Source organism: Rhinoderma darwinii, chromosome 1 (assembly GCF_050947455.1).
Source record: "Rhinoderma darwinii isolate aRhiDar2 chromosome 1, aRhiDar2.hap1, whole genome shotgun sequence".
Classification (NCBI taxonomy): domain Eukaryota; kingdom Metazoa; phylum Chordata; class Amphibia; order Anura; family Rhinodermatidae; genus Rhinoderma; species Rhinoderma darwinii.
The window spans coordinates 416,884,806-416,911,855 of record NC_134687.1 but is presented as its reverse complement, the minus strand read 5'-3'; the positions used below and the strand labels follow the sequence as shown (position 1 = coordinate 416,911,855).

Sequence of the window (27,050 nt, the reverse complement as noted above, 5' to 3'; positions counted from 1 at the left end):
AAAAAACAAAAAGTTTAATGGCTTAGCACTTAAATATTTGTGAACTAGAAGTGTTCTGCAAGGAAAAAGGTAGGGGAAAAAAAAAATCCTAAAGCAACAATACAAAGGCTGTTAGCCAGCTGCAAGAAACATGTATTGGCTGTCATTTTTACCAAAAGGGTTGTTACCTAAAATTAACTGATAGTACACCCAAACTTTTTAATACTCCAAATTTCTTAATTTTTTTCCCACTTTGTAAATTTAAGCAAATAAACAAAAAGTAGGGGTACATTGACATTTTGCTCTTTACAGTTCTCAACATAATGAATTTCACAAGGGGCGCCTGAACTTTTGCATAATAGAGAAATCCAGAAATAATTGGATTTTTGTACTCACTTTGCACTTGCCACTAGGAGGTGAAAAGCGTTCTGGCTCCACCCAGGCAGTCCATAGCTTTCCCACAGACACTGGCTTAAATCGGTTTGTACAGAAACAGGAAAAAAAACTAAAAATAAAAACAAAGTCTACGATCCTGGGAGAAAAAAAAAACAAAACCCCAGAACAAAAGGTCCCGGGCTGAAAAAAAACAAGAGGACGGTCTCTGTGTCCCCCAACAAAAAAGGATTTTACGATGAGTACAAAAATCCAATACTTATATCAATATGCACAGAACCATGGGATGTCCTAAAACCGTGCCGGAAGATGGGGGGAAAAAAATTAAAAATGAAGAAAACAGCCAAGTGATCTGCATAACACACAGCTGCCTGCACTGGGATCAGGGCTGCAGAGCTTGCTAACCTGAGCAACTGAATCTTGGTACCTTACCGCCCAGTAGGGACCAGCAGCCCTTGTGGAACGAGCAGTGACCCGAAGGGGGAGAAACTTTAACCTGGGAGCGATAGGCTTCCGAAATCAAAAAACGGATTCAACAAGCAATAGTGGCCTTCGACACCACCATTCACCTTGCATGGCCCTTCTGGAAGAACAAAAAGAATCGGAGCGTTGAAACGTCACAGCCAGATAGATGTGGAGTGTTCTTACTACTTTGAGACAGTGCAGAACCCGCTCCCTCAGATGAGAAGGGGAGAGACTAAGGGAATTAAGTACTCTCTAGTCATTAACGTGAAAGGCAGAGACCACTTTTTTAAAAAAAATAAAATAAAAACAACCACTTTATCCTTATTGACAATTAGAAAAGGTGATATTCAGTACCGAGCGGCAAATTCCGAAACCCATCTGATTAACGTAACGGCCACAAGGAAAACAACTTTCCAGAAAAGGAGACACCGCAAATTTGTCTCCAAAAGGGTCAAAGGGGATAACTGAAGAGCCACTAGAACTTAGTTAAGATCCCAAGGCACAGTGGGATATCTGAAGGGAGGAACAGCATGAACCACCCCTTGCAGAAAAGTCTTTACCCGAGAACGAAAAGCCAGCGGTCACTGAAAAAGCATAGACAGAGCAGAGACCTGACCTTAAAAGAAGATAATACAAGTTTCTGCTCAAGACCTGATTGCCGGAAGGACAGGATTCTAGGTGTAGAACATACCATAAGATGGAAACTGCGATGTTCACACTTGTGGAAATAAGCCTTGCACTTACCGTAGTATACCATGGCAGATTGAGGTTTCCTGGCCTTTATATATTTTTTGTAACTAACTTCAAGAGACCCCGGGCTCTCCAAACCTTGGCTTCAACAGCCACGTGGTTAAACACATCAGAGGTAAGGGGAGGTGTAACAGGGGACCTTGGAGAGAAAAAAAAAAAAAGCCAGTCCAGTGCCACCGGGATCGTTGATCCTTTTTAATGAAGTGGAGGGTGGAGATACAGAAGAAAGCCCTCCCCAGGTGTGACCCTTGAGAATTGGAGTCCAATAGTAGAGGGCCAGGAAGCTTGCATCCCTTCTAGATATCCAGTCATTGGAGGGGAATAAAGGACCGGCACTCAAGAATGTCTGGTGAAGTTTCCCACCAAATCCAACCTGTCCAGTGTGCCCTGAAATGTCCCGGCTCGTGAGAATGGCGCTCTAGGGAGGTCTTGTGTGGAACTGCAAATTAGAAACGGCATAATAGGTACAAACTATTTTTCCCAGCATCAAGCTACCCTAGCTCAGATGGCCTTGACCTTGTCCACTGGGAGATGAACTTTGGCTGTCCTGGTGTTGAAAATCATTCCCAGAAACTCCATGCGCCGAGCTGGAACTAAGGAGGAATTCTCTCTGTTGATAGAGCTCCTCCACTCCATGGGAGTCCCTGTTATGAGATTCACCAGGACCTTGGTGAAGGTCCATGGAAACGTGTTAAGACCAAAGCGAAGGGCGACAAATTGGAAATGCTGAGAACCAAGAGAGAAACGGTGGGCCCTTGCAATATGAATGTGGAAGTAGACATTGCAAATGTCAATGGAGGAAAATAATTTGCATTGTTCCAGCAATGCTGCCATTGACCACAGGATCCAGGATGGGTCTTACTAATCCATCCTTTTTGGGCACTGTGAAGAGATTTGAGTAGAATCTTTAAAATAGTTCTGAGAAACTGGGCCAATCACTTCCCAGAGGAGATGAGAATGAACAGTTTAGAAAAAAGCAGAAGCGCAATCCGATGCCAGAGGTAGAATTGACAGAAAGAACCGATTAGGAGGAAGGATCGAGGATTTTATTTTGTACCCTGTGGACACCACGTCCCGAACCTAGGTGTTTCCTAAGTGAGCAAGTCATATGTCCAGAACAGAAATAAGACACCCCCCCCCCCCACACACACACACACACACACACACACACACACACTTAAAGCAGAAGACTCCAGTGGGAAGATACCTCCAGACTAAAGAGCTCTTGGAATATCCAGACTAGGCTGCTGAAAAGCATGTGACTACATTTAAGAGGCCCAGGTGCATTGCTCCATAAGAGTTTGTGGGAAGGTATGACAAGTCTGTACGGCGCCAAGACTCTTTCCTACCTAGTGTCAGCCTCCTGGTGGGGCAAGGGCCTTTACCCATGGTGCGGTGTCCCTGATTGATTTTAAATAAAACAGCTATTTTCTGCAGTGTTCCATATGGAAAGAGCAGAGGCACTCTATAGATGACAGAATCCCTCCAGCTCCACTCAGTGATTTCTGTCATTATTTTCAGCGGCGCTTTACTAAGATCACTGTGTGCAAGACTTACTGTGGCAGAAGTCGGAACAGCCATTTCTTTAAAAAAAAAATTTGTTTCTAACGCAGAAATAGCGGTACCCAGCTCTACAATACCAGACAGATGTTTTTTTTACAGAATGCATAAAAGTAGTTATTTAAAAAAAAAAAAAAAAAAAAAGTGCTTCAAATATGCTCGGAATAATTTAAAAGTGTTTTTTTGGTTGCTATGGGCAACACTAACTTTTCTGCATTAGTTTTTATGCTTAACTGTGAATGAACTCTAAGGCCAGGACTACACACAGACTGCAGAAAGATTTCCTATTTTAACTATCAAGCTACAACTGCAATCCAGAGGAATGCATTAAAGAGTAACTTTTGTTTCAGAAAAGGTGACAGTTTTGACATGTCATAGTGATTGGTGCGAGTCCGGATGCGGAGACCCCCACCGATAGCTGAAATGAACAGACAGGATCACTCCCCCGAACGCTTCTGCCTCTTCTGCCGTGATCGGCAATGTTAGTATGCCTGAAGATGGGCTCACGTTATGCGCCATGCTGGAGCAACCTGATGACGCGCTCATTAGACTTTCTAAGTGAGCCCATCTTCAGGCATACTAACATTGCCGATCACAGCCGAAGAGGCAGAAGTGCTATGGTGGCACTGCCTGATCGTTTCAGCGATCATTGGGGGTCTCGGCACCCGGACCACACTAATCAGAACTTCTGACATGTCACTATGACATTTGAAACGTTTCCTGAAACGACAGTTATTCCTAAAGTTACACTCCTGTGAACTGCAGCTGTAAAAAAAAACTAAAAACACACGCTAGGAAAATCTTAATACATAAAGCGTGTCTGTAGTACCAGCCTTCAAATAATTTGCATTGACATCTCATTCATACAGACTACCATGTGGGAAAGGATACAATTTTCATCCCCCTGAGAGTTGCGTGGTGGTCCTGGCATATTCAGCAATACCAGTTTAGCATCATGAGATTTGTTGACAATGACCTCATTTAATTTCACAGCAGTATGCATGCGCCGGACATTTGATTGATCCCTGGGAAAAACAAGAAGAGAGGTCAATACAAAGTGCAAATCAGACAATCCACAAGTGCATAAGCATATGGAGAGTCTTACGGGCGCATGCTGAGCAAGTCTTGGAAACTTGGCATTAGCTTGCTTTGGGCTACACGCACAGATTGGTGTTTATCCTTGGTCCACGTCATTTGTACTCTGTCTGGAATAGCATCTGTTTCATCATCGTCATCAGAGCCCACACTAGTCAGATGTAGCATGGAATTCCTATCCTTCACTAACTGGGCCTAAAAGGATGAGAAGTCGGAGTATATTTGTGTGTTACACAGCCCTGTATTAGTGTATTAGACTGTATTCGTAAATTCCTAACAGACCATGCATAAGCATTTTTGGCCACAGTCAAGCAATTTGCCAACATGCATTTTACTGGACCCGCAGCCTGTAGCCCATCGATGCAGTAAATGAGTGTGGTAAAACAGCCCCTGCCTTTTGACAGATCTGGAGAGTAGCTGTAGGTACTTTGAAATTCTGCGTACTCATTTTAAAATAATGTATACATGGATTTTGACTGAATACCATACACATTAAAAAAAAAATAAAAAAGTTTTATTTTTATTTTTTATTATTATATTCTTGCTACATTTATATTTGTACATTTGGTTAGTAACAATACTAAACACACACCAACAATGCTCAATGCTTCCTTTTTTTTTTTTACACTCCACAATAGCCATTTGCAGTCGATCATAAATGCTACATTAGCTTCAATGGAATCACATTACTCTTATAATTTCACTCTCTTTACGCTTATCTTTCTTTCTCTCCACCGGATCGCAGTGTTGGCTGCCGATCCTGCAGGTCTAAATTGAACACACTGTGGATATTCTACTTCATCCTAATTTCACATTTCCTTATCTGAATTTATATGTGATTAGGAGGTATCATTTTCTATTGCATTACACAAATCTGACTGGGGATTCTATAGAAGCTGAGGACATGACATGGCTAAATAAATATATTCCTACCTCTCGTTCTCTATCAGTTTTCGAAAGTCGCATTTGTCGTAGCATCTGAGATCTTTGTTCCATCATAAGTGTCCGCTCATACGTGTATGCTGAAATATCACTGTCATGCTGTAGAACGCAAAGGGTTGAGTTAGATTAGACACTTTTAGATTTCCTATTTGTAATTTTATTTTTTTCTTACTCACCATCTCCACCACCTCTACTTCGGCCTGGATACGTAGGTGGTAGAGGAAGGTGGCCAAGTCTTTCTTCATTTGAATGCTGTTATCTTCCATTTGGGCTACAGTGAAAATACGCATCTTGCATTTGCGCCACACCTGGTCAGGTGATACCATATGAATACAAAAGGTGAGAATTATTATAGGTAAATACATTTGATAGTATGACATAATCTTCATACATGCATGTATTAGGCTCGGCTTACATATGCGTTATGGTTTCAGTTTATAACAGAAACAAGGACACCGTGCTGGATCAGTCATACAATGGAAACCACCAGCGTCTGACAGACCCCAATGACTTCTAATGGGGTCTATCAGGTTCCATTGTGGTGTCAGTCATGCGAAGATATTTTTCCCATCAAATTTAACGGAATCTGTGATGAAGGCGCCAAACAGGGCCTCTGATGAAGATGTCAACAGTCTTATACAGGTCATTATTATTATTATTTTTTTTAACTGTAAGCCACGTGGGGCTTGTTTATAGTGCAAATACAAAACACAGGTGGACAAGTTGTATTGCTCGAAGGTGCTGAGGGAAATGCTAAAAGCAGGAACATAGTCCCAATTTTACCTTGTGTTGTTTCAAGAGGAAAGGTAGCAGCATCAGCATTCCTCCATCATGTACAACCCACCACACATCGATGTTACCCTCTGCTAGAGTCTCCCGTGATCCGGGGAATAAAGAGATGTTCTTCGCCACAAGCAGAGCCTGGCGAGCAGCTGTACAGATACGCACGGTGGCTAGAAGCAAAAGTAGGAGGATTTCACAGTAGTGATCGCACACAAAATTTACAGATACATAAAATAGATCAAAAATTGTCATTAATTGTTAACAATTACCACTTCAATAATATTTGATAACGGTAAATTAAAAGCAGAATGCAAATGGAATTCTTACTAATGAATGTTTTCCAGGCCCGAGAGTCATCACTTTGCCTCCACCCACTTGGCCAGCCCATGATTACGGTGTTGTGTCTCATTCCTCCAAGACCACAAGACTGGATGAGGTGGGACAGACCTTCTCTTTTCTTTTGTGCGACCACCACCTGGCAGAAGCCTTTCACTCGTTCCTGCTCCATTAGCTGCTTCAGTGCCTGTAATAAAATACAATTAGATATTATATGCTATAATTATATATGTGCAAACTGGGTCTAAGGTAAAGTATTTCCAATCTTCCCCAATAACCTCACCGTTTTGTATAAAGGAAAAATTCCAAGAATTATAAATTTTACATTGATAAGCTTGCCCCTAAGATGCCAGTGACAATTGTACATGAAAATAGTTCTATGGAAACCTATAATTATATCAGACCACGCCTGCCTTCACAGTAAATAAAAAATATGCCAACGTAAACCTGCCGGGTGGATGCCAAACAGACACTCTTGGCATCCGCCGCTTCCATAGGCCTCTATGGGTACGCTTAGTGTATGCGTCAGGAGTATCACATGGCGTGTGAATAGAGCAGAAGATAAACATTAGGTTTAGTACACTTGTGCGTGAGAAAGTAATCGATATTCAATGGCATTCAAAAACAAAAAAAATTAGGTTCATTCTTAACTGCAGTTAACCACAATCGGCTGCCATTAGGGGAGTTCGGCTAGTACTGCCATCAGGGGCCCAGCCAAAAAGATTTAAAAAAGGGACCCACTGCCACGCGTTACTTTGTTCCTTCTACAAAGTGACTGGGGGCAAGTTTCAGAGAGTGCAATATAATGTGTGGTGTCAGGACCTGGTATGCACCGCTGCACACAACGTCCTGATGCTGACCAGCGTCAGGACCATCTGAGTAGGGCCCCAGTGTCAGGAGCATGTGGCAGGATCTGGGAGTAAGTACATGGGGGATTGGTCTGGGGTCTGAATTCTATTTTCTTGGGTCTGGTCTGCGGTCAGATTTAATTTAGGGGTCTAGTCTTGAGTCTGTATTCATTTTTGGGTCTGGAGTCTGAAATAATGTATGGGTCTTGTTGGGGATCTGAATTAAATTTGGGGTCTGGTCTGGGGCCTACGCAGGTGACGTTGGTGCTGCATGTGAGGAGGCAGAGACTTTGTTCAGGCATTCCATGGCGGTGGGAAGTCTCAGAGCCCGCAGGAACCAGCACTACATGTTTGTGAGTGACTTTGTGTATAGGCAGCAGCTTCAGCACCATGATTTATTTTTATTATGTTGCCCCCCCTTGCACTCCTAGGGACTATCCTCTTGGTCCCCCAACAGAGCCTCTGCCTCCTAATCTCTCCCCCTTGTCTCCTGCTGAAATGCCCCTCAACAGAGCCCCTGCCAGTTTGCATCTTACCCAGACTTCTTGGCTGTACGGGCCCAGGGCTTTTTGGGACTCTGACCACAATATCCCGGTATGTGCAGCCAAAGAAAACAAAAAATCTAAGTGATAGCCAATTTGCTTATTTATTTTTTTAGCTGGAGTTTTCCTTCAAAGGAGTTTTTTTATCATCTAATATTGTGACATATCGCTAGGATCCCGAGAATAGACCGGTTTCTTTTCAGCTGCTTTTGCTGTTGATAGAGCACATCACAAAATGTTAAAACCGCTCCCTTTCTATTTTAAAGATCCAGGTAATGTAACAGATACCAATCAAGCCTCTACTTACCAATTTCTTTAATTGTAGAGATGAAGTCTCATAGGCTCCCAAGTCTTGAAGTGAAGGCATATGAATAGAACCCCCTGAACAGCCTTGGCATTTTATCTGCACTGCGCCGCACTCGTCGACGTGCTGTACTAAGAACTGCAACTAGGCCTTATTCAAGTTAATCGGAAGCAAGTGGTAACGGAGAAACATTTTGTGCAGCCTCTTGGAAACGGCGCCAGGCTAGTAAGTATAATTGCAATGTGTATAAAAAAAAAATGTCTTTCTTCGTGCAGACTATGCGTTTCAGGACCGAAACGGTCCCTTCGTCAAGTCAGGTATAATCATCATTATACCCGATGAAGGGATCGGTTCGGTCCTGAAACGCGTAGTCTGCAGGAAGAAAGAACATTTTATACACATTGCAATTGTACTTACTAGCCTGGCACCGGTTCCAAGAGACTGCACAAACTTTTTCTCCGCTACCACTTGCTTCCGATTTCATCCCCACGACAAGGATTCATACTTTCAGGGATCGCAGTAGGAGGCTGCCGGCATACACGTTTACCATTCAGATTCACGATTGCTGGTTCTTCTGGTGGAGCGCCCACTACCAGAGAATAGGTTTATTGCTGAGTCTTTTTGCATAAGGAGACTTTCTTAAAGGTACAAACTGTACTAGAGACGACATCGCCTGAGGAACACCACCGTCTCCCATTTTTTCTTCACTATTTCGTATCATTCAAATTAATGGCACAGAGTTGGGACAGAAGTGCTGTCAGTCCCCCACTGATAAGCAATTTTCACTTGCTTAGGTGGGAATGCCCTTTAAATGTACCCAGTGTTAAATGATTTTCTTGTGAGGGTCAATATAAAATATAAAAAGGCTGATGTCTGTAAAGCAGAAGAAAGTTCTGAATGAATGTAAACAGGTTGAAATGTACTCATACGTGATTCAGATAATCTGCCTGGTGTGTTGGTACAATCTATCCTGTCAAATCGCATGGGTAACTGAATTGGAGAATTTTATATTTTCCCAGTACTAGCGAATAATTTTCTTGAGAATTTTACAGCGAGTTTCCTACACATATAAACAAGCTATAAAACTGGTTATCATACCTGCTCGGCTGCCATTGCTTCAGCATAGCTCTCCAAGTAATCTCCAAGCAAAACCGATCCAACAATGGTTAAACCTTTCCCAGCCTTCAACTGATAGGCAAAAGAGAGCAGACGTGGCTGCGACACATGGAGATCAGAGTCTAGCTTAACCAAAACAAGGAGCTGAGGTCTAGATTAAGAAAAAACAAGTAGTTTAAATAAAAAGTAAAATACATATATGCACACTTTACTTCTATATCGTCAAACTGATGTTTTGCCTCCAGTTTTTAGTGTGTGGTGGTCCTTCCTCCAGTCGCAGTAAAGCAAAACGTGCTGCGCTCAGAGAAAGTCCTCGTATCCCATCTCCCCATTCTTTTTCAGCTCTATACACAAGACATAAGAGGTATTCAGTGTAGGAATGTAAACACCAAAGTTTTACAGCAGCAGAGATGAAACTGGCAAATCTACCTACCCATGATACTCTATGTACTTGTAGATCATTCCTGCAATCACCATGGAGATGATAGCATAATACCAGGAGGAGATGAACATCAGAGCCAGACAAAGTGCCATACCCAAGAAAGATAAAGTCCTACAAAAAGGCAAAAAGATAATGCAAGCATAAGAATTTCAAAAAATAGTTCAAATGAACTGTAAAACATTAGGAAGGTTACATTAAGAGCTCAAAATATATGGCCAATGTTTACCAGAAGGAAAATGGACAGCAATAAAGTGTTGGCATATACGGATATGCAAATCTGTGTGAGATTTGTATAATATGAGGACAAAAAGCTCTAAGTGGTACATGAAGATTTACAATAAGTTGGTAGTAAGACCTACCAGTGGTAATACTGAAAGCGGGGACGCCAGTTAGGAGATCGAAGCAGGGTCTGTAATCCACAAGCCAGGTTTACAAAAAGATAACACATGAGGAAAAACCTATGACAAAAGTCGGGGACAATGATTTGGTTAGTATCATTTTGCAGATATACAGGCGCTTCTCAATGAATTAGAATATCAAAAAGTTACATTTCAGCAATTCAAAACGTTAAACTCATATATTCTATAGATTCATTACACAGTGTGATCTATTTCCAGCATTTTTCTTTTAATGTTGATGATTTTGACAAAGTTAATGAAAACCCAAAATTTTGTTTCTCAGAAAATCTAAAATTATTTTTTATACGGAAATATTGGCCTACTGAAAAGCATGTGCAGTATATGCCCTCAATACTTGGTCAGGGCTCCTTTTTCATGAATTACTGCATCAATGCGGCGTGGCATGAAGGCGATCAGCCTGTGGCACTGCTGAGGTGTTATCAATGTGGCGTGGCATGGAGGTGATCAGCCTGTGGCACTGCTGAGGTGTTATGGAAGCCCAGGTTGCTTTGATAGCGGACTTCAGCTCGTCTGCATTGTTGGGTCTGGTGTCCCATCCTCCTTTTGACAATACCCTATAGATTCCTTGTGGGGTTTAGGTCAGGCGAGTTTGCCGGCCAATCAAGCGCAGTGATACTGTGGTTATTAAACCAGGTATTGGTACATTTGGCGGTGTGGGCAGGTGCCAAGTCCTGCTGGAAAATGAAATCAGCATCTCCATAAAGCTTGTCAGCAGAGGGAAGCATGAAGTGCTCGAAAATTTCCTGCTAGACGGCTGCGTTGACTCTGGACTTGATATAACACAGTGGACCAACACCAGCAGATGAGATGGCTCCCCAAACCATCACTGACTGTGGAAACTTCACACTGGACCACAAGCAACTTGGATTGATGCCTCACCACTCTCCCTCCAGACTCTGGGACTGAGATTTCCCAATGAAATACAAAATTTACACTCATCTGAAAACAGGACTTTGGACCACTGAGCAGCAGACCAGTCCTTTTTCTCCTTAGCCCAGGTAAGATGCTTCTGACGTTGTCTCAAGGAATGCGACAGTTGTAGCCCATGTCCTGGATACGTCTGTGTGTGGTGGCTCTTGATGCACTGACTCCAGCCGCCGTCCACTCCTTGTGATTTTCCCCCAGATTCTTGAATGGTCTTTTCTTGACAATCCTTTCAGGGCTGTGGTTATCCCTGTTGCTTGTGCACCTTTTTCTACCACACCTTTTCCTTCCTCACAACTTTCCATTAATATGCTTGGATACAGCGCTCTGAACAGCCATCTTCTTTAGCAATGTCGTTTTGTGACTTACCCTCCTTGTGGAGGGTGTCAATGACAGTCTTCTGGACAACTGTTAAATAGGCTCTGTCACCACATTATAAAAGTGGCCTATATTGTACATGATATGATCGGAGCTGTAATGTAGATTACAGCAGTGTTTTTTATTTAGAAAAATTATCATTTTTGACGGAGTTATGACCTATATTAGTTTTATGCTAATGAGTTTCTCAATGAACAACTGGGCGTGTTTTACTTTTTGGCCAAGTGGGCGGTTTACAGAGGAGTGTATGACGCTGACCAATCAGCGTCATACACTTCTCCCCATTCATTTACACAGCACATAGCGATATAACTATATCGCTATGTGCAGCCACATAAACACACTAGAACATTACTGCAGTGTCCTGACAATGAATATATATTACCTCCAGCCAGGAGGTGATGTTTATTCAAAATCCTGACCACTTCTCTGCGATTTACAGCATAGCAGGCGTAGTCTCGCGAGATTACGCTGTAAGCTGTCATTTACAGCGAGATCTCGCTGTGCTGTGCTGTAAATCACAGAGACGTGCAGAGAAGTGGTCAGGATTCTGAATACACATCACGTCCTGGCTGGAGGTAATGTATATTCACTGTCAGGACACTGCACTAATGTTATAGTGTGTTTATGTGGCTGCACATAGCGATATAGCTAGATCGCTATGTGCTGTGTAAATGAATGGGGAGAAGTGTATGACGCTGATTGGTCACTGATTGGTCAGCGTCATACACTCCTCTGTACAACGCCCACTTGGCCAAAAAGTAAAACACGTCCAGTTGTTCATTAAGAAATTCTTTAGCATAAAGCTAATATAGGTCATAACTCCGACAAAAATGATCGTTTTTCTAAATAAAAAACACTGCTGTGATCTACATTACAGCGCCGATCACATCATGTACAATATAGACCACTTATAATGTGGTGACAGAGCCTCTTTAAGTCAGCAGTCTTCCCCATTATTGTGTAGCCTACTGAACCAGACTGTTGGACCATTTAAAGGCTTATGAAACCTTTGCAGGTGTTTTGTGTCGATTAGCTGATTAGAGTGTGACACCAGGTGTCTACAATCCTCAACTTTTACCCAATATTCTAATTTTCTGAGAGACTACATTTTGGGTTTTCGTTAACTGTTAGCCCTAATCTTCAACATTAAAAGAAAAAAATGCTGGAATAGATCACTCTGTAATGAATCTATATAATATATGAGTTTCACTTTTTGAATTTAATTACTGAAATAAATTAACTTTTTGATGATATTCTAATTCATTGAAAAGGACCTGTAGGTTGTATGGATTATGTTACATTGCATTTGAAAGTTAAATGGGTTGTCCTGTCTTGTTTTATTGTGTATAAGTTCTGCAACAAATATACTTTGTATTTTTATTCTTTACCATTTTCAAGATCTCTACCTGTGCAGTTTGATAGAATCAATGAAGGTAATCCTCTGTGAGCTAACCTCAGCAGCGAGACAAAACTCTCCCCTGGAGTCCACAGCGATCACGTAGGGTATGTGCACACGAGGGCATTACATCCGTAATTGACGGACGTATTTCGGCCGCAAGTCCCGGACCGAACACTCTGCAGGGAGCCGGGCTCCTAGCATCATAGTTTTGTACGACGCTAGGATTCCCTGCCTCTCCGTGGAACTACTGTCCCGTACTGTAATCATGTTTTCAGTACGGGACAGTTGTCCGGCAGCGAGGCAGGGACTCCTAGCGTCGTACATAAGTATGATGCTAGGAGCCCAGCTCCCTGCACTGTGTTCGGTCCGGTACTTGCGGCCGAAATACGTCCGTCAATTACGGACGTAATGCCCTCGTGTGTACATACCCTTAGGCTGATGCATTGCAACAAAGAAAGAAAGGGCAGGATGTTTTGGGTTCTTTTTTTAAAGGGGATTTCCGAGATCATTTTATCTGCTAGCAGTGAGCTTAGCTTGGGCGCAAGATAAATGCTGTAAATTACTATTTTTGAGTTCTTATTCAGACGACCCATGCAAGTTAATGGGGCTATTTACACATCAGTGTTTTTTCACGCAGTGTGTGTCCGTTGCGTGAAACTCGCTGCATGTCCTATTTTGGTCCGATGAAAAACGTGGACAGCATACGGACAACATCCATGTGCTGTCCGTTTTTCACGCATTATTTGCTAATGAAATAAAAAAAAACAAATTAAAAAAACAAAACAAAAAATACACAGGAAGTGCAGAAACATGGCCGTGAAGAACGGATACCACACGAAACAAATGATTGAAATATGCGCCGTTTCTTTTACAGATGCAAAACGGACACGCTCGTCTGAATAAGGCCCTAGAATAGTGCCCGCGTTTTCAGATGCGGCCGTGCATCACGTGACCTGTGAAGTAATCTTAAGTTCCTGCTGTAGTGACAACCTGTATGCCTTCCTATGGTGAAGGAGCCGCTAGTCACTCCCCAGTATACTAGTGACGTGTCATACAGGAGAATAGAACATGCATGCGCGGTCCCCGCTGTACTCTGCAGCTCTAATAGACAGAACAGCTCACGAATTTACATAAGTGGCAACGGAATCAGCTGGATGAATATTCATGGCTTTTCAGCACCCAATGGAGAAGAGATTTGTTTTATAATCTTGCGGAGCTCCCTGGGACTTCAGAACTGCGAACAAGTAAGTGGAAGGGCAGAGCGTGATACAGAGCAATGCATGCCCAGAAATGTAGTTTTAGCATCAAGCTGAAACTACTGGCATGCCCCCACAACTGCAGCCCCGCAATGTAAATAAACAAGGCACAATGGGGGATGCAGATAGCGGGCTAAATTTAATTAGAATGCTGAAAGGGTAGGAAAATGTTTATCATCAGGTACAAATGTAATTTCAGTGTTTTTCTTTTCTTTCATGAACTTGGAAAATGCCTTTAACGACTAGCCTATTTTAAACCTTAAAAGGTGTTGACACCTTCTGACAACTGATGACCGATCCACCAGATAGGCCATCAGTATGTCATCGGTGCGGGTCCGACACCCAGACCCCGCACCGATAAGCCGCTCCGGTGTCCTGTGGGCACCGGATGTTGTGGTACATAATGCTATGTACGGAGTCCGGAAGCAGTTATACATAGCATAGCGGCCGTGCTGCAAAACTGCTTCTATTGACTTGAATAGGAGCGGAGCTGCAGTACTGCTGCTCGGCCGCTATTTCGTGGCCGGAGCTAACGGATTCCGGCATGTACGTCTGGTGCACAGAGGCACCGGACCAGCTGATCTGTGCGGGGCCCGGGTGTCGGACCCCCACAGATCATGTACTGATGACCCATCCACCGGATAGGTCATCAGTTGTAAGAAGCTGGAAAACCCCTTAAATAACCAAGCTATTTTTTACGTTTTTCCATCGTCGCATTCAAAGAGCTATAACTTTTTTATTTTTGCATCGACATAGCTGTATAAGGACTTGTTTTTTGTGGGACAAGCTGTGCACCATTTTGGGGTACATATAATTTATTGATGAACTTTTATTAACTTTTATTTGGGGGGGGGGGGGGGTAGAAAAAAAACCTGCAATTTCATCACAATTTTTTTGCATCCTAAATTTAGGCCGTTTAAAGTGTGGTATAAATAACACAATAACTTTTATTTAGTGGGTTGTTACGATTGCAACGATATCAAATTTATGTAGATTTTGTATGTTTTACTGCTTTTTACACAGCAAACACTTTTTTTTCAAATTATTTTTTTTTGTGTCTCCGTATTTGAAGAGTGATAACTTTTTTACTTTTTTGCCGATGCAGCTGTATGAGGGCTTTTTTTTTGCGGGACGACTTGTAGTTTTTAGTGGTACCATCTTGGAGTACATGCGACTTTTTGATCACTTCACCACTTTTTTTTTTTAAGGCGGGATTCACAGAAAACAGCAATTTTTGCGTTGTTTTTTTACGGCACTCACCGAGCGGGTTAAATAAGGTAAAAACTTTATAGTTGGGGTCGTACGGACGTGGCAATACCAAATATATGTAACTTTTAACTTTTTTTTTTTTCTTTAATAAAGCAGTTTGTAAGGGGAAAAAGTGGGGTTTATTTTTTTTTTAATATTAACTTCAAGAAACTTGAAGGGGACTTCAGTATGCGATCGTCCGATCGCTATTATAATACACTGCAATACTTCTGTATTGCAGTGTATTAGTGCCTGTCCGTGTAAGCAGGCATTAACTGGGGCAGACCTGGGGGCCTTTGTTAGGCCCCCCGGCTGCTATAAAAGACACTGAAACCCTGCGATCACACGCAGGGTACCGGTGGGATGAGAGGGCGCTCCCTCCCTCTCTCCAAAACCAATCAGATGCTGCGCTCGCTATTGAGCACCGCATCTGAAGGGTTAAACGAGCGAGATCGATACCCATATCGGTCTCGCCCCTTCGAGCAGGGATGCTCTCAGCCCTCAGGTAGCTAAGAGCAGGGAGATTTAACGTCTCCCTGCTCTATTTATTTATTCTGATGCAGCGCTGTAAAAAGGCTACTGCATCAGCATAAAGCCTGTTAGTGGCCGCCGTAAAAACACTATGGGGCAGTCACTAACGGGTTAATCTGAATGTAAACAAGAATGTTTCACTGATGGTAAACTGTGGTCTTGAGAAACGGTGAAGATATAACGATTTTTTTTAAAAACCTGTCCCCTCATGGATACATCGGACACATAACTGAAAATTATTTTGTGCCGATTTGGCTAACAGGAGTACGCACTTGTAGTTGTAATATGTTGCCCTTAAATTCAATGGGGATGCAAAACCCACAACGGAAAGCTAAGTGTTGCAACTTTTGTGGTGGAATCGCAGCAATCACGCCGAAAAAAAAAAACGCAACTCTGGGAAAAAAAAAACAACAAACAAAAAAAACAAAACACTTATCCAGAATGCTCTCCTTCCTGCAGTCCGGCCTCCAGGGAGGACGTTTCATCCCATGTGACCGTTGCAGCCAATCAGAGGCTGCAGCGTCACATGGCCTGCAACGTCATCGTAGGAGGCCAGACAACGCGCAGGGAAGAGAGATGGGGTAAATATGGAAAGTACGGATGTTTTTTTTTTTCTCCCAGCGCTGCATTCCACAGCGGACATTCTGTTCGAAAAACTGCACCACAATGTGGTGGGGTTTTTCGGACGGAAGGTGCAGTGGGTTCCAGGTCGTATACGCTGCACAGTTTTTACGCAGCATATCAGACCTGTGGGAACGCGGCCTTAGAGAGACAGTTTTCCTCATTTTGTAGGAAATGTTTTATGCATAGTTAATTAAGTGATATAACTGCCACTTGGAAGATAATAATACATACATTGATAAGATTGGTGCTACCAGATCCAAAGAGGCAATGAGGATTCCCAACTCAGCAATCACAGCAGTGAGAAGCAATGCCCAAGTAGGTTCTCCGTTACTTTTTCCATGTCCAAACACCTTTTAAATTGAGGGAAAAATCAAAAAGCAAATCATATTAGCTATATTAACTGTTTCTTTGTTCTTGACCACTTTCCTAAGTCTTGCATTTATCTTTTATTACACCCACACTGAAAAAGAACAGATATAATTAAAGGCCATGTAAACCTTGGAAGGGCAAATTATTTTTTAATAAAAAGGTCAGTTGGTTTGATTAGTGCAACTTTATAATTCGTTTTTATTAAAAATTAGTTTTACTTTGAGATACACGCAAGACCCGCTGTCACTGAACCAGTCAGTCCCACGGATCTGATGGGAGGAGGATTTAGCGCTAGATACAGCGGATATGTATGGAGAATACAGAGCAGATGTATCTAAAAAAGTAAAACAAATTTTTAATAAAAATGATTTAGAAAGTTGCACAAAACACACTGACTGACATTTTAATAAATTTTTTTAATATATATATATATATATATATATATATATATATATATATATATCCTTTCAAAGGTTTACATATAGCTTTTAAACATATTTGAACTCCGATGCGGTCTCAATTCTCACCCGCAGAAAGGGGATAATTCCATCCTTAGCAATAGCCTGCAACAATCTAGGGGCCCCCGTCAGACTCTGCAGTCCAGCTCCACACGTCGAGAAAAAAGATCCAATCACAATGACCCATGGTGACGGCCAGGAGAGCGCACCTACCACAAGGGTTCCCTTTACTGCATCTCCAAACCTGTAAGAGACAAGAACAGACTGCCACTCTGTACAAACCAGTTTCCTGAGCCACTGAGCAAATCATACTTACTTATCTCGGAGTACCACTCCATCAATACAGGCTCCAAAGAAAAGGACATTACTCAAATCTGAAATCCTTGTAGTTAGGGGAAATAACAGAAAAGTGTATGTCTTACGTGAAGAGCAGAATTCCATTTTTAATGCAAAAATGTTACCATACTGTATCTTGGGTCTTTACATTTTCTTCACACAATTTTTCATGCACTCAGTATTGAAGATGTTCTATGTATCTTTTTAGTATTGAGGTTTCTTTAACCCCTTCACGACTGCCATACGGCTATATACGTTCCAACTGCCGATGCCTGGTGCAGTTGTCACGTATTTAAACGTTGGCCTGGAACGGGGTTTAATGAGTGCAGTACTGCTTCGGTGTGAGCAGAGCTGCACTCTCAAGGGGATTCCCCCCCGTAGAGGGAGCCCCCGACCACTCTCTATTCCTGCTGTATATAGTGCCACACCCCCAGTGGATAGCAACCCCCCCCACTGTAGATAGCGCCACCTAAACTCCCTCTAGGAGCGGAATCCCCGGTGTTAGGTCACACTGGCCAGGGATTCCGCTTCTAGAGAGAACCCCTGATGTCACTGTCCATTTGGACAATGACGTTAGGAGCTCTCTCTAGGAGCGTAATCCCCGGATGACTGGAGCAGAATCCCCGCTCTGGCAGGGGATTCCGCTTTTAGAGTTAACCCCTGACATCACTGTCCATATATGGACAGAGACATCAGGGGCTCCCTGTAGGAGCGGCATCCCTGGCCAAGGATTCCGCTACTGTAGAAGCCTCTGGCGTCACTATCCATATATGGACAGTGACGTCAGGGTCTACTCCTGGAGCGGAATCCCTTTCTCTGGCCGGGGATCCGCTTTTACAGTTAACCCAACGTCACTGCCATATATGGACAGAGACATCAGGGGCTCCCTGTAGGAGCGGAATCCCCGGCCAGAGGGATTCCGCTCTTACAGGGAGCTACAATGGTGCGATCTACAGGAAGGGGGTGCCATTTACAGGGATGGGGGGGGGTTGGTATGGTGGCGCTGTCTGCAGGGGGGGGATGTTGCGGTCTGCAGGGGGGGAATGTTGCTGTCTGCAGGGAGTGTGGTGCTATCTGCAAGGGGGTGCTATATTCAGGGGGTGTGGCACTATCTACATGAGCACTGTGGCATTATATGAGCACTACCTACAGGGAACACTGTGGCGCTAGCTACATGGGCACTGTGTGTGGCACTATTTACAGTGGGCACTATCTACAGTGGTATTGCGTCACTATCTACATGGCACAGGTGTTTTCAGAGGGTTTGGACAAAAAAAAAAAAAAGTGAAACAAACACGTTTGTCATTTGTCTGCTCACAATAAAAATTAAAATCACGGAATTAAACTAATCTAGGAAATGAAAGCTTCATAAGTCTTCTAAAAAATAAAATAAAAGTTGTTGTGATATTCAAAGTGGTTGCAAAGATATCTTTTAAAGAAGTGCATATCAGAAATGGAAAATTCGACCTGGACACAGGGGCATCAATGACCCTTAGTAATGAAAGTGTTAATTATTGCTAATGACATTGAGAAAGGTTGCATAGCGCTTATCTTACAAACAACTTATCAAATCTGCATAACAAACACCAACTTCTGTTTGGACATGTAGTCTACGCCTACAGATGAGAGATACTAGCCAGGATTCTAGACTATGTTCGCGTGCATGTTGCTCCCAACATGTACGCTGAGCGTATAAATAGGGTATTATGGGCCTGATATATTCCAGAAATGTGTCCTTTTGTATGGGGATGAGCGCTCATTACTACAATCGTTCATCCCCATGCATTACCATTACGTCGGCAGCACATCTCCATTTACATAGGGAGATGTGCTGCTGACAACGATACGATCAGCAGATGAATGAGCGTTTGCTTGTTCATTGGCTCTTCTTTTCCCGGTTAAGGAAAGGGCAATGATCGGGAACAAGCGTTCTGTGAACGCTCGTTCGCACGATAATGGGCCCGTGTAAAAGGCCCATTATCGTAAATTAATATACAAGTAAACAGTATGATGCGAACATGCAGCTTTTGTAATACAATCATTAAAGGAGTTTTACAGTCCAAAGAAATTGATGGCCTAGCCTCAGGATAGGCCATCAATATCTGATCGGTGGGTGTCCAGCCGATCAGCTGTTTTGAATGAGCCGCTACAAGTGTGTCAGTGAGTCACAGTGTGAGCAGTAAAGGAAGTGAAGCTTGTACGAGCGCTGCTGTCCATTCAAAAAACAGCTGATTGGCCGGGGTCCTGGGAGTTGGACCCCGAATGATCAGATATTGATGGCCTATCCTGAGAATGGGCAATTTCTTAGGACTGGAAAACCCCATTAAGTACAGGTTATGCTTATCAGCAGTTTATTGCCCAAAAAATTAAATAAAAAAATTGCATACTTAATATAATATTTTCAAACTTTAAAGGCACAACATATAGCTGCACATTATTTAATTCTCCTGTATATACATGGCTATAATGCAGTGTATGTATAAATGTTCACATTTATAAATATATCTTTTGCTGTTTTTATCACATTTATGTCATTTGCTTGTTGGTTTGTTTTTCTTTTACTTGTGTTGTCGGTATACCTATTGTAAACAGACTATAGGTCAGTCTTCTATTTTATTGCCATGTAAGCCCATAGAGGGTATGTGAACATCTTTGTTATGTTGTGATGGAATCGCTAACCATGATACAATTATTGTTAGGTACAAGTTTACATGAAAATGTAAATTCATCACCAGTACAGGATACAGACTAAAGAAGTTGTAAGTATTGCAAGGATGGTGCCAATGGGAATGGATTTTTGAGCATCCTTGAGGTCACCAGAGCGGTTAGAGCCGGCCATAATTCCTGCAATAAAGCAAAGTGCGGAGTTAAGCATCGTTGCATGCAGCATATGCACCTTTAATAGCAATAACAGATGTTTTTCAAAATAGAGTAATAAGAGCAGTTGTTATAAGTGAAAAATTCAGAGAAGGAAAATAATTGCTGAATGTAATTCAAGGATCCTTGTTGTGGGTTTCCCCACAAAAACACTGAACAATTCGTCACTTTAACAAGTAGGACTCTAGATATTCACCGCTCAGTTCTGGGAATCTGTAGGCACTGTGAGAAGTCATTACTATAGAGAAAGCATTAAGCTGGGACTATAGCAGACTTCAGTCACAAGACACGTATAGCTTGAGGGTAGCCTTTATGTTACTTCTGCAGAACTTTTTTTAATATAGTTGTCATGCGACTTTCACAAGCCTCCATTCTCATATAGACTGTAGCTGTCTGACACCATAAATAGACAGACATAAGAGACATCATAAATCAAGACGCCTTCACAGAGCATATGTATCATATTTGGATGGTGCTGTTTGATTCTGTATTTCTGATACAGCATCACTACATATTGCCTGCACAGCTATAAAACTATTTCCAAAAATATGTTTACGTGTGCGTGTTGTCACCACAGACCGGAATTTATTTTTTCCTCTGGGAAAAAAAACAAAAACTGTTGGTGGCTGTGCAGTGATTTATCACACCAGCTACATAAACACACAGCAGTACAAGCAAGATGCAGTGAAGGGACTAAAGGCCCTTTTACACCGGCCAATAAGCAGCCAGTGCAGCGAGCGCCGATCAACGAGACATCGTTGATCGGCACTCGTTTGCTCCGGTCACCCAGATCTATGAATGGGGACGAGTGGTTTTTACTCCGATCGTTCGTCCCCATCCATTATCATCATGTCGGCAGCGCGTCTCCCTGTTTACATATGATACGACCAGCAGATGATCGAGCGTTTGCTCTTTCATCTGCTGATCGTTCCACTGTTTACACAGGGCAATTATCGGCAACGAGCTTTATATCGTCTGCCCGATAATCGTCCTGTGTAAAACCCCCTTTAGAGGCCGAGCCTATATAAGAGAGTCAGTGGACCACTGTCCAATTAACATTCTATCTAAGCAGATCCGTCCATAGGCTGTAAGCAATAACGTGGCTTGTAAACCATTACAGGCTCCCTCCTCAGCTGAAGTCCAAGAAAGCCGTCTTCGGCTGCCAAATGTCAATAAGATTTATACTACAAAATATGAACACTAAATGTAGTGACACGATTTATTATCAAACTGAAGATTCTTCACAGTATAGGCTATAAAAACTTGTGCAAATGAGAACTGCTCTATTAAGAGTCGGAGTTATTTTTTCTGTGCTAGGCTTTACACAAATAGACGCAATACCTGTAACAGATGGGAAAAAGATGCCAACAAGGAGTGTGAAAGACGTTGTAATGTCAGCCAGAACATAACTGCTGGAAGGAGAGCCCACCGAATCTGATGAGGGTAAAGACCCTTTTTCTATAATATCTCCCTTCTGCAGATAATTGCTCCAAAGGTTTTCTGAAACAAGGGAAGAAGAAATAAGTCATACATAATAACAGTGAATTGCTACTGAAAGAAAAGCAAGAAAATAAAAAAGTAAATATATATTCTGGAGTACCAGCAATAATGCCACTGCTCAAGCCTGGAATTCCCTGAACTTCTGTGACATTATTGTGGGCAAAATATTCATCACATGTCCCGTTCAAGAACCCAGGCGGGTGACAGAAACGGTCCCACAAGTCAGATGGGGATGTTGTATTCTCCATCTCCTTAATCTTGGCACAAGTGCTAAACTCAAGCCTGGAGAGGGTTCTGTTTCCAAGCAAGCAAACACTAAAACAAAATAGAAAAGGTTAAAAGGCAATTGTTGCAGACAATCCCTGGACTGTACATGCATACAAAAAAAACACAGTAACGAACGTCGTACAATGAGACTAGCTAAACTGATGACTTGTTACAACACGTTTTCAGAAATTAGAATTCTCTAACTACTATTGTCAAAATTAGGAGAAAAAAAACGGTGAAATACAAAGAAGCTGAGTGAAGCTTGAAAACGACCTAATATTATAACTAGTATTACGTTATACTAAAGATATTTTGACAGTTGCCAAATTGGACTTTGTCTGGGAAGTCAGTGTCAACCTGAGGTCATGTACTCATGAACATCTGAAAAGCAGCCAATTTTTTCACCCTAGACTATAAATACAATGCTCACTTCTCTTTCCATTATTCATATACCCTCAATCCTAAACTCCTGCAGTACAGAATTTATCTGTCTTCAGCCGTAGGACTTACGGGAAATTAGGAGGTGCAAAGGCAGATTTCAGTGCCCCTGCATAGATAGCCAGTATAGACAGTATGACACAGGCCAGAAACACGGATGCCAGCTTGTTCACATAGCGTACACCCACGAAGACAATAATAGACATGAGAAGGAGAAATCCAGTGCCATAAACCCGCATGTTATTCAGCATAGCAGCCGAGTTCTCTACCACTCCTTCACTTTCGAAAATGACTGCCTGTGGAGCAATGTACACCTGTAGAAAAAAGATGGATTGTTAGAAACCGGAATAGTAAATGAAACATCTGAAAATACTTTAACATTTACTCCAGACTCCGCAAACACTAGTATTTAATAGTAAGTCAGATCTGTTGGTGCCGACTGAAAAAAAAAAGTAACTACTTTTTACTACAAGATATCAATACTTGTTTTCTATTGTTGTAATGCCAGCCTAATACTCGTTTCAACATTGGACTGTACAATTTGCATAGTATTTTCTTTGGTAAATGGCATGTTCTCTTACCAGGAATATCTCTATGGCTCCCAGTATATACATGGCTGTAGCAAAAGTTGTACCTAGATAGAAGCAAAGACCAACAGCTCCACCAAATTCTGGTCCAAGAGCCCGGGAAATCATAAAGTATGAACCTCCAGCTGAGAAAAAAAAATGGTACACTTGAGAATGGGGTGAAATAAGCAAAGGTGGGAAAGCGCAGGACAGAGAGAAAACACAGTATGACACAGGTCAGAGACGGTTATACCACCTTATCACATCAGCTTATATACACAGTCCAGTCACATTATTATGAGCACCAGCTGATATCCAGAGTAACCGCCGTGTGCAGCACGGACAGCAGCTATACAGGCTGGGGGTGACTCAATGAGGTGCTGGTAGGTTGTCTCCGGTATCTGGAGCCATGCTGACTGCAGTACATCCCACATTTGCTGGAGGGTGCGTGGGGGAGAATCCATAGGGCGAACAAGACGATCGAGGTGGTCCCACATATGCTCAATTGGGTTCAAGTCTGGCGAATTAGGGGGCCAGGGAAGTATTTGGAAGTCTTGGTCGTGCTCTTCCAACCACTGTCAGACATTTCTAGCCGTGTGACGCGTCGCTTCATCTTGCTGGAAGATTCCATTTGCCCCAGGGAAGACAAACAGCATGGATGGATGGACGAGATCTGCAATGATGGATTCATACCCAAATCGGTTCAGAGTGCCTTCCACATGGATGAGTGGACCCAGAGAATGCCATGAAGAAATTCCCCAGACAACAACGCTGCCGCCACCAGCTTGTGTTATTTTAGTAACGGTCGCTGGGTATTTGTTCTCTGATGTTTCTCGCCTGACATGCCAACGTCCAGCAGTTCGATGAAGCAGAAAACTTGACTAACCGTCTGCTTCAGAGCCCCATACGCAGCAGGGTTTGCTGAACTTTTGTTTTAGACACACGTCTGGTAGCTCCCTTGATTTTCACGGTGAGCTACTCCACTGTAGCGAGTCATTCAGCCCTCGCACACCTTCGTAGCCGACATATAAATCTCATATCAATGGCACGTGATGCTCCGCAGTTTCCACGTTGGTTTTTCCCAATGGCGCCATTTGTCCTCTCACAATACACTTTCACCACAGCAGCACGCGAACAGTTCACAAACTGCGCTGTTTGAGAAATACCGCCACCCTTGGCCCGAAAGCCAATAACCATCCCTTTTTGAAACTCTGATAAATCGTCCCTCTTTCCCATGGCAACAATGAGTGATGTGTTCAGACAGCCTATCGCACACCTTATATACCCACCAAGCCAGCCCACGACAAATCACTTCCTTCATGGACTAACAGCGGCCAACGTCGAAAGTAGGAGGGGTCATAATAATGTGACTTGACATATATATATACACACACACACACGAATATATTTATTTTACATACAAGGATGAAATGAAAGGATTTATTATGTTGCTTATAAAGCGCCAACATATTCTGCAGCACTATACAAAAGTTACCATCACTCACTTACTGACCGCTGAGCTGCCTATTACAATATACTACATGGACCATGCAACAAACTGTATATCGTTTAGATTGTGTAAGTACTGTATGAGGCAGGAAGAAACTAACATTTAGAGAGTACAGTAGGTGAAGTCAAGACTTCTTACCTGGTACTACCCCATTTGTTGCAATTGCACTCATAGAGATAGCTGTGAGCATTGTCTGAAAGGAGAAAACAGAAGTATTGTTTTATATGCTGAAATAAGTGACCACTCCTAATTGATAAGTGTTGCCCCTGTTCAGTAATACTTACACAGCAGCAGCAGGCAAACACAATAGAAAATGAATGTAGGATGCCAGCAGTACCCACTACCCATGGGAGACGAAGAAAAAGGATGACTCCAAATATGTTTTGCAGGCAAGGCAGGTAAACACCCATAATTGTGCCCATTCGAGGTGCCTATGGAAATAAAAATGGTGTAAGAAATAAAATCGTTTTAGCTGAAAGATGCACTTTCATGGTTTTCATCTCCTCACCTTCATTGGCTTCTTTTTGCCCTCACTCTCTTCTTCATGTTCTCTTGCACCCTGAGGGAGGTTGGTGTAATTGGCTAAGCGATTAAGCAGAGAGGAGACTTTGGGACGTGTGTCCATTTCCTCCTGTACACAACAGGGAATAAAGAGCCAGATTATTAAGTAAAGAAGGGCATAATATTTATATGTACACAAAAAGTAGGGAGACAAGTGTTCACGGTAATTTTGAGCTCTTCCAAGTGTTTGTTTACCAATGCTTTGAGGAGCTCAATTTAAGTTTCACCAGCTCGCAATTCCCTGGCCATTAGGAAGCATTGGGCAAACTGATCTGCTGGTTTTGACATTCGCTTTTGGTGAATTTAAAAGAATAGGCAAATCAATTTTCCCATTGTATTCGGTAACTGGTGAATCTGGCAAAATATTTTGCTTATCTCTTATTATAACAGTGAAACAATCAGTAAAGCAAGCCATAGACATGAGATTTTTTTCTGCAGAAGCCTGTAATGCCAGCAGGGAGTCCCGCGCCTGCCGGCGGTCCCCGCTGTCGGGTCTCATACCTCCTGCAGTGGCCCGCTTCTTTCCCAGGCCGCCAGCATCTTCTGTTGTCTTCCTCTCGTGGCTGCACTGTCCCTAGCGCGCCTGCACGCTTTGGCCACCTCTTAAACGGCCAATGCACGCAAAATTCAAAAGTCACCCAACTAACCCCCGTTGCCCCCAGGACTACTTAAGGCACCGCCACTATCCACATGGTGCCTGAGCAACATTGGACCAACCTAGTTGTATTCTTGCTGTCGGTCAGCCTGTATCCAGTCCGCTATTTTTATCTGTGGTCAGTCTGAATCCGGTTATCCATTACCAGCCTGTATCCAGTCCACTATTGCGATCTGTGGTCAACCTGTATCCGGTTATCCATTACCAGCCTGTATCCAGTCTGCTATTGTTTTCCTCTGTCAGCTGCCCGTTGCCTGCCTGTGTCCAGCTACCCGTTGCCTGCCTGTGTCCAGAGATCCGCTATCAGCTTCCATCCATCAAGGTATCTGCCAGTGCACGTTTCTAGTCTGTTTGGCCAGCAGCTACTCTGTCGGGACCACCTTAAGAGGTAGCGACCTGGCAGGCCTCCCCGCAGATCCCTGTAGGGGGGGGTTAAAGGGTGAAGACCGGGGAGGCTACTTAGATAACGCCCTTAGAGGTGGCCTTAAGCCAAACCGGTGGAATAGCCCAGTGGGTCCACAACCTGCTGGTCATGACAAAGCCACTGATTTTCGCAGTATCTGCTGACAATTTTAGGTCTATGGGAACAGACTGACAAAAAAGGATCAGACAGGTGTGTGACATTTCTGGACTTGATGTCTCACTGGCAGTCAGTAATGGTGGTTTTACACTGGAAGATTATCAGGTAGACGAGCGTTAATATAACGCTCGTTGCCGATAATTGCCCTGTGTAAACAGGGGAACGATCAGCAGATGAACGAGGATCTACTAGTCGTATAGTTTAAAAAAAAGTAAAAAAAATGATCCTTTTCGGCAGCACATCTTCCTGTGTAAACAGAGAGACGCGCTGCCGACATGATAATAATGTACGGGGACGAGCTATCGGAGTAACGACTGCTCGTCACCATCCATAGCTTCTTGTGACAGGAGCAAACGAGCGCTGATCAACGATGTCTCGTTGATCGGCGCTCGCTGCACTGGCTCTATATCGGCCGGTGTAAGAGGGCCTTTAGACATCTTCCTGACTGTGAACCCAAAAGTACAATTCTTCCCTTTTGGTCACAAAAATAAAAAGGATCATGTTCTTTGCAAAAAACATGTTCCAGCATGGAATAAATAAAATTAATGTCTGTGTAATATTAACCCCTTGACGCATTATCATGTATAGCACGTGAT

At 42.8% G+C, this 27,050-nt stretch overlaps 1 protein-coding gene across 3 annotated transcripts in view; it reads right to left on the bottom strand.

Moving 5' to 3' along the window:
- The window catches only part of SLC12A6 (solute carrier family 12 member 6), a 53,215-nt gene that overhangs the window by 6,141 nt on the left and 20,024 nt on the right, over positions 1-27,050 (bottom strand). For 2 of the 3 annotated variants that reach the window (XM_075829027.1, XM_075829046.1), the window contains 21 exons: positions 25,167-25,289; positions 24,943-25,089; positions 24,797-24,851; positions 23,164-23,294; positions 22,655-22,896; positions 21,978-22,192; positions 21,719-21,877; positions 20,246-20,344; positions 17,481-17,538; positions 17,234-17,408; positions 16,569-16,687; positions 9,915-10,013; positions 9,547-9,666; positions 9,353-9,457; positions 9,096-9,264; positions 6,295-6,490; positions 5,968-6,137; positions 5,361-5,492; positions 5,176-5,283; positions 4,253-4,437; positions 4,039-4,172 (listed from right to left, as the gene is read on the bottom strand). In XM_075829027.1, the coding sequence (XP_075685142.1) occupies positions 4,039-4,172; positions 4,253-4,437; positions 5,176-5,283; positions 5,361-5,492; positions 5,968-6,137; positions 6,295-6,490; positions 9,096-9,264; positions 9,353-9,457; positions 9,547-9,666; positions 9,915-10,013; positions 16,569-16,687; positions 17,234-17,408; positions 17,481-17,538; positions 20,246-20,344; positions 21,719-21,877; positions 21,978-22,192; positions 22,655-22,896; positions 23,164-23,294; positions 24,797-24,851; positions 24,943-25,089; positions 25,167-25,289 (2,941 nt within the window). The remainder of the gene's footprint in view (positions 1-4,038; positions 4,173-4,252; positions 4,438-5,175; positions 5,284-5,360; positions 5,493-5,967; positions 6,138-6,294; positions 6,491-9,095; positions 9,265-9,352; positions 9,458-9,546; positions 9,667-9,914; positions 10,014-16,568; positions 16,688-17,233; positions 17,409-17,480; positions 17,539-20,245; positions 20,345-21,718; positions 21,878-21,977; positions 22,193-22,654; positions 22,897-23,163; positions 23,295-24,796; positions 24,852-24,942; positions 25,090-25,166; positions 25,290-27,050) is intronic. The other variant, XM_075829036.1, reaches the window with a different exon arrangement.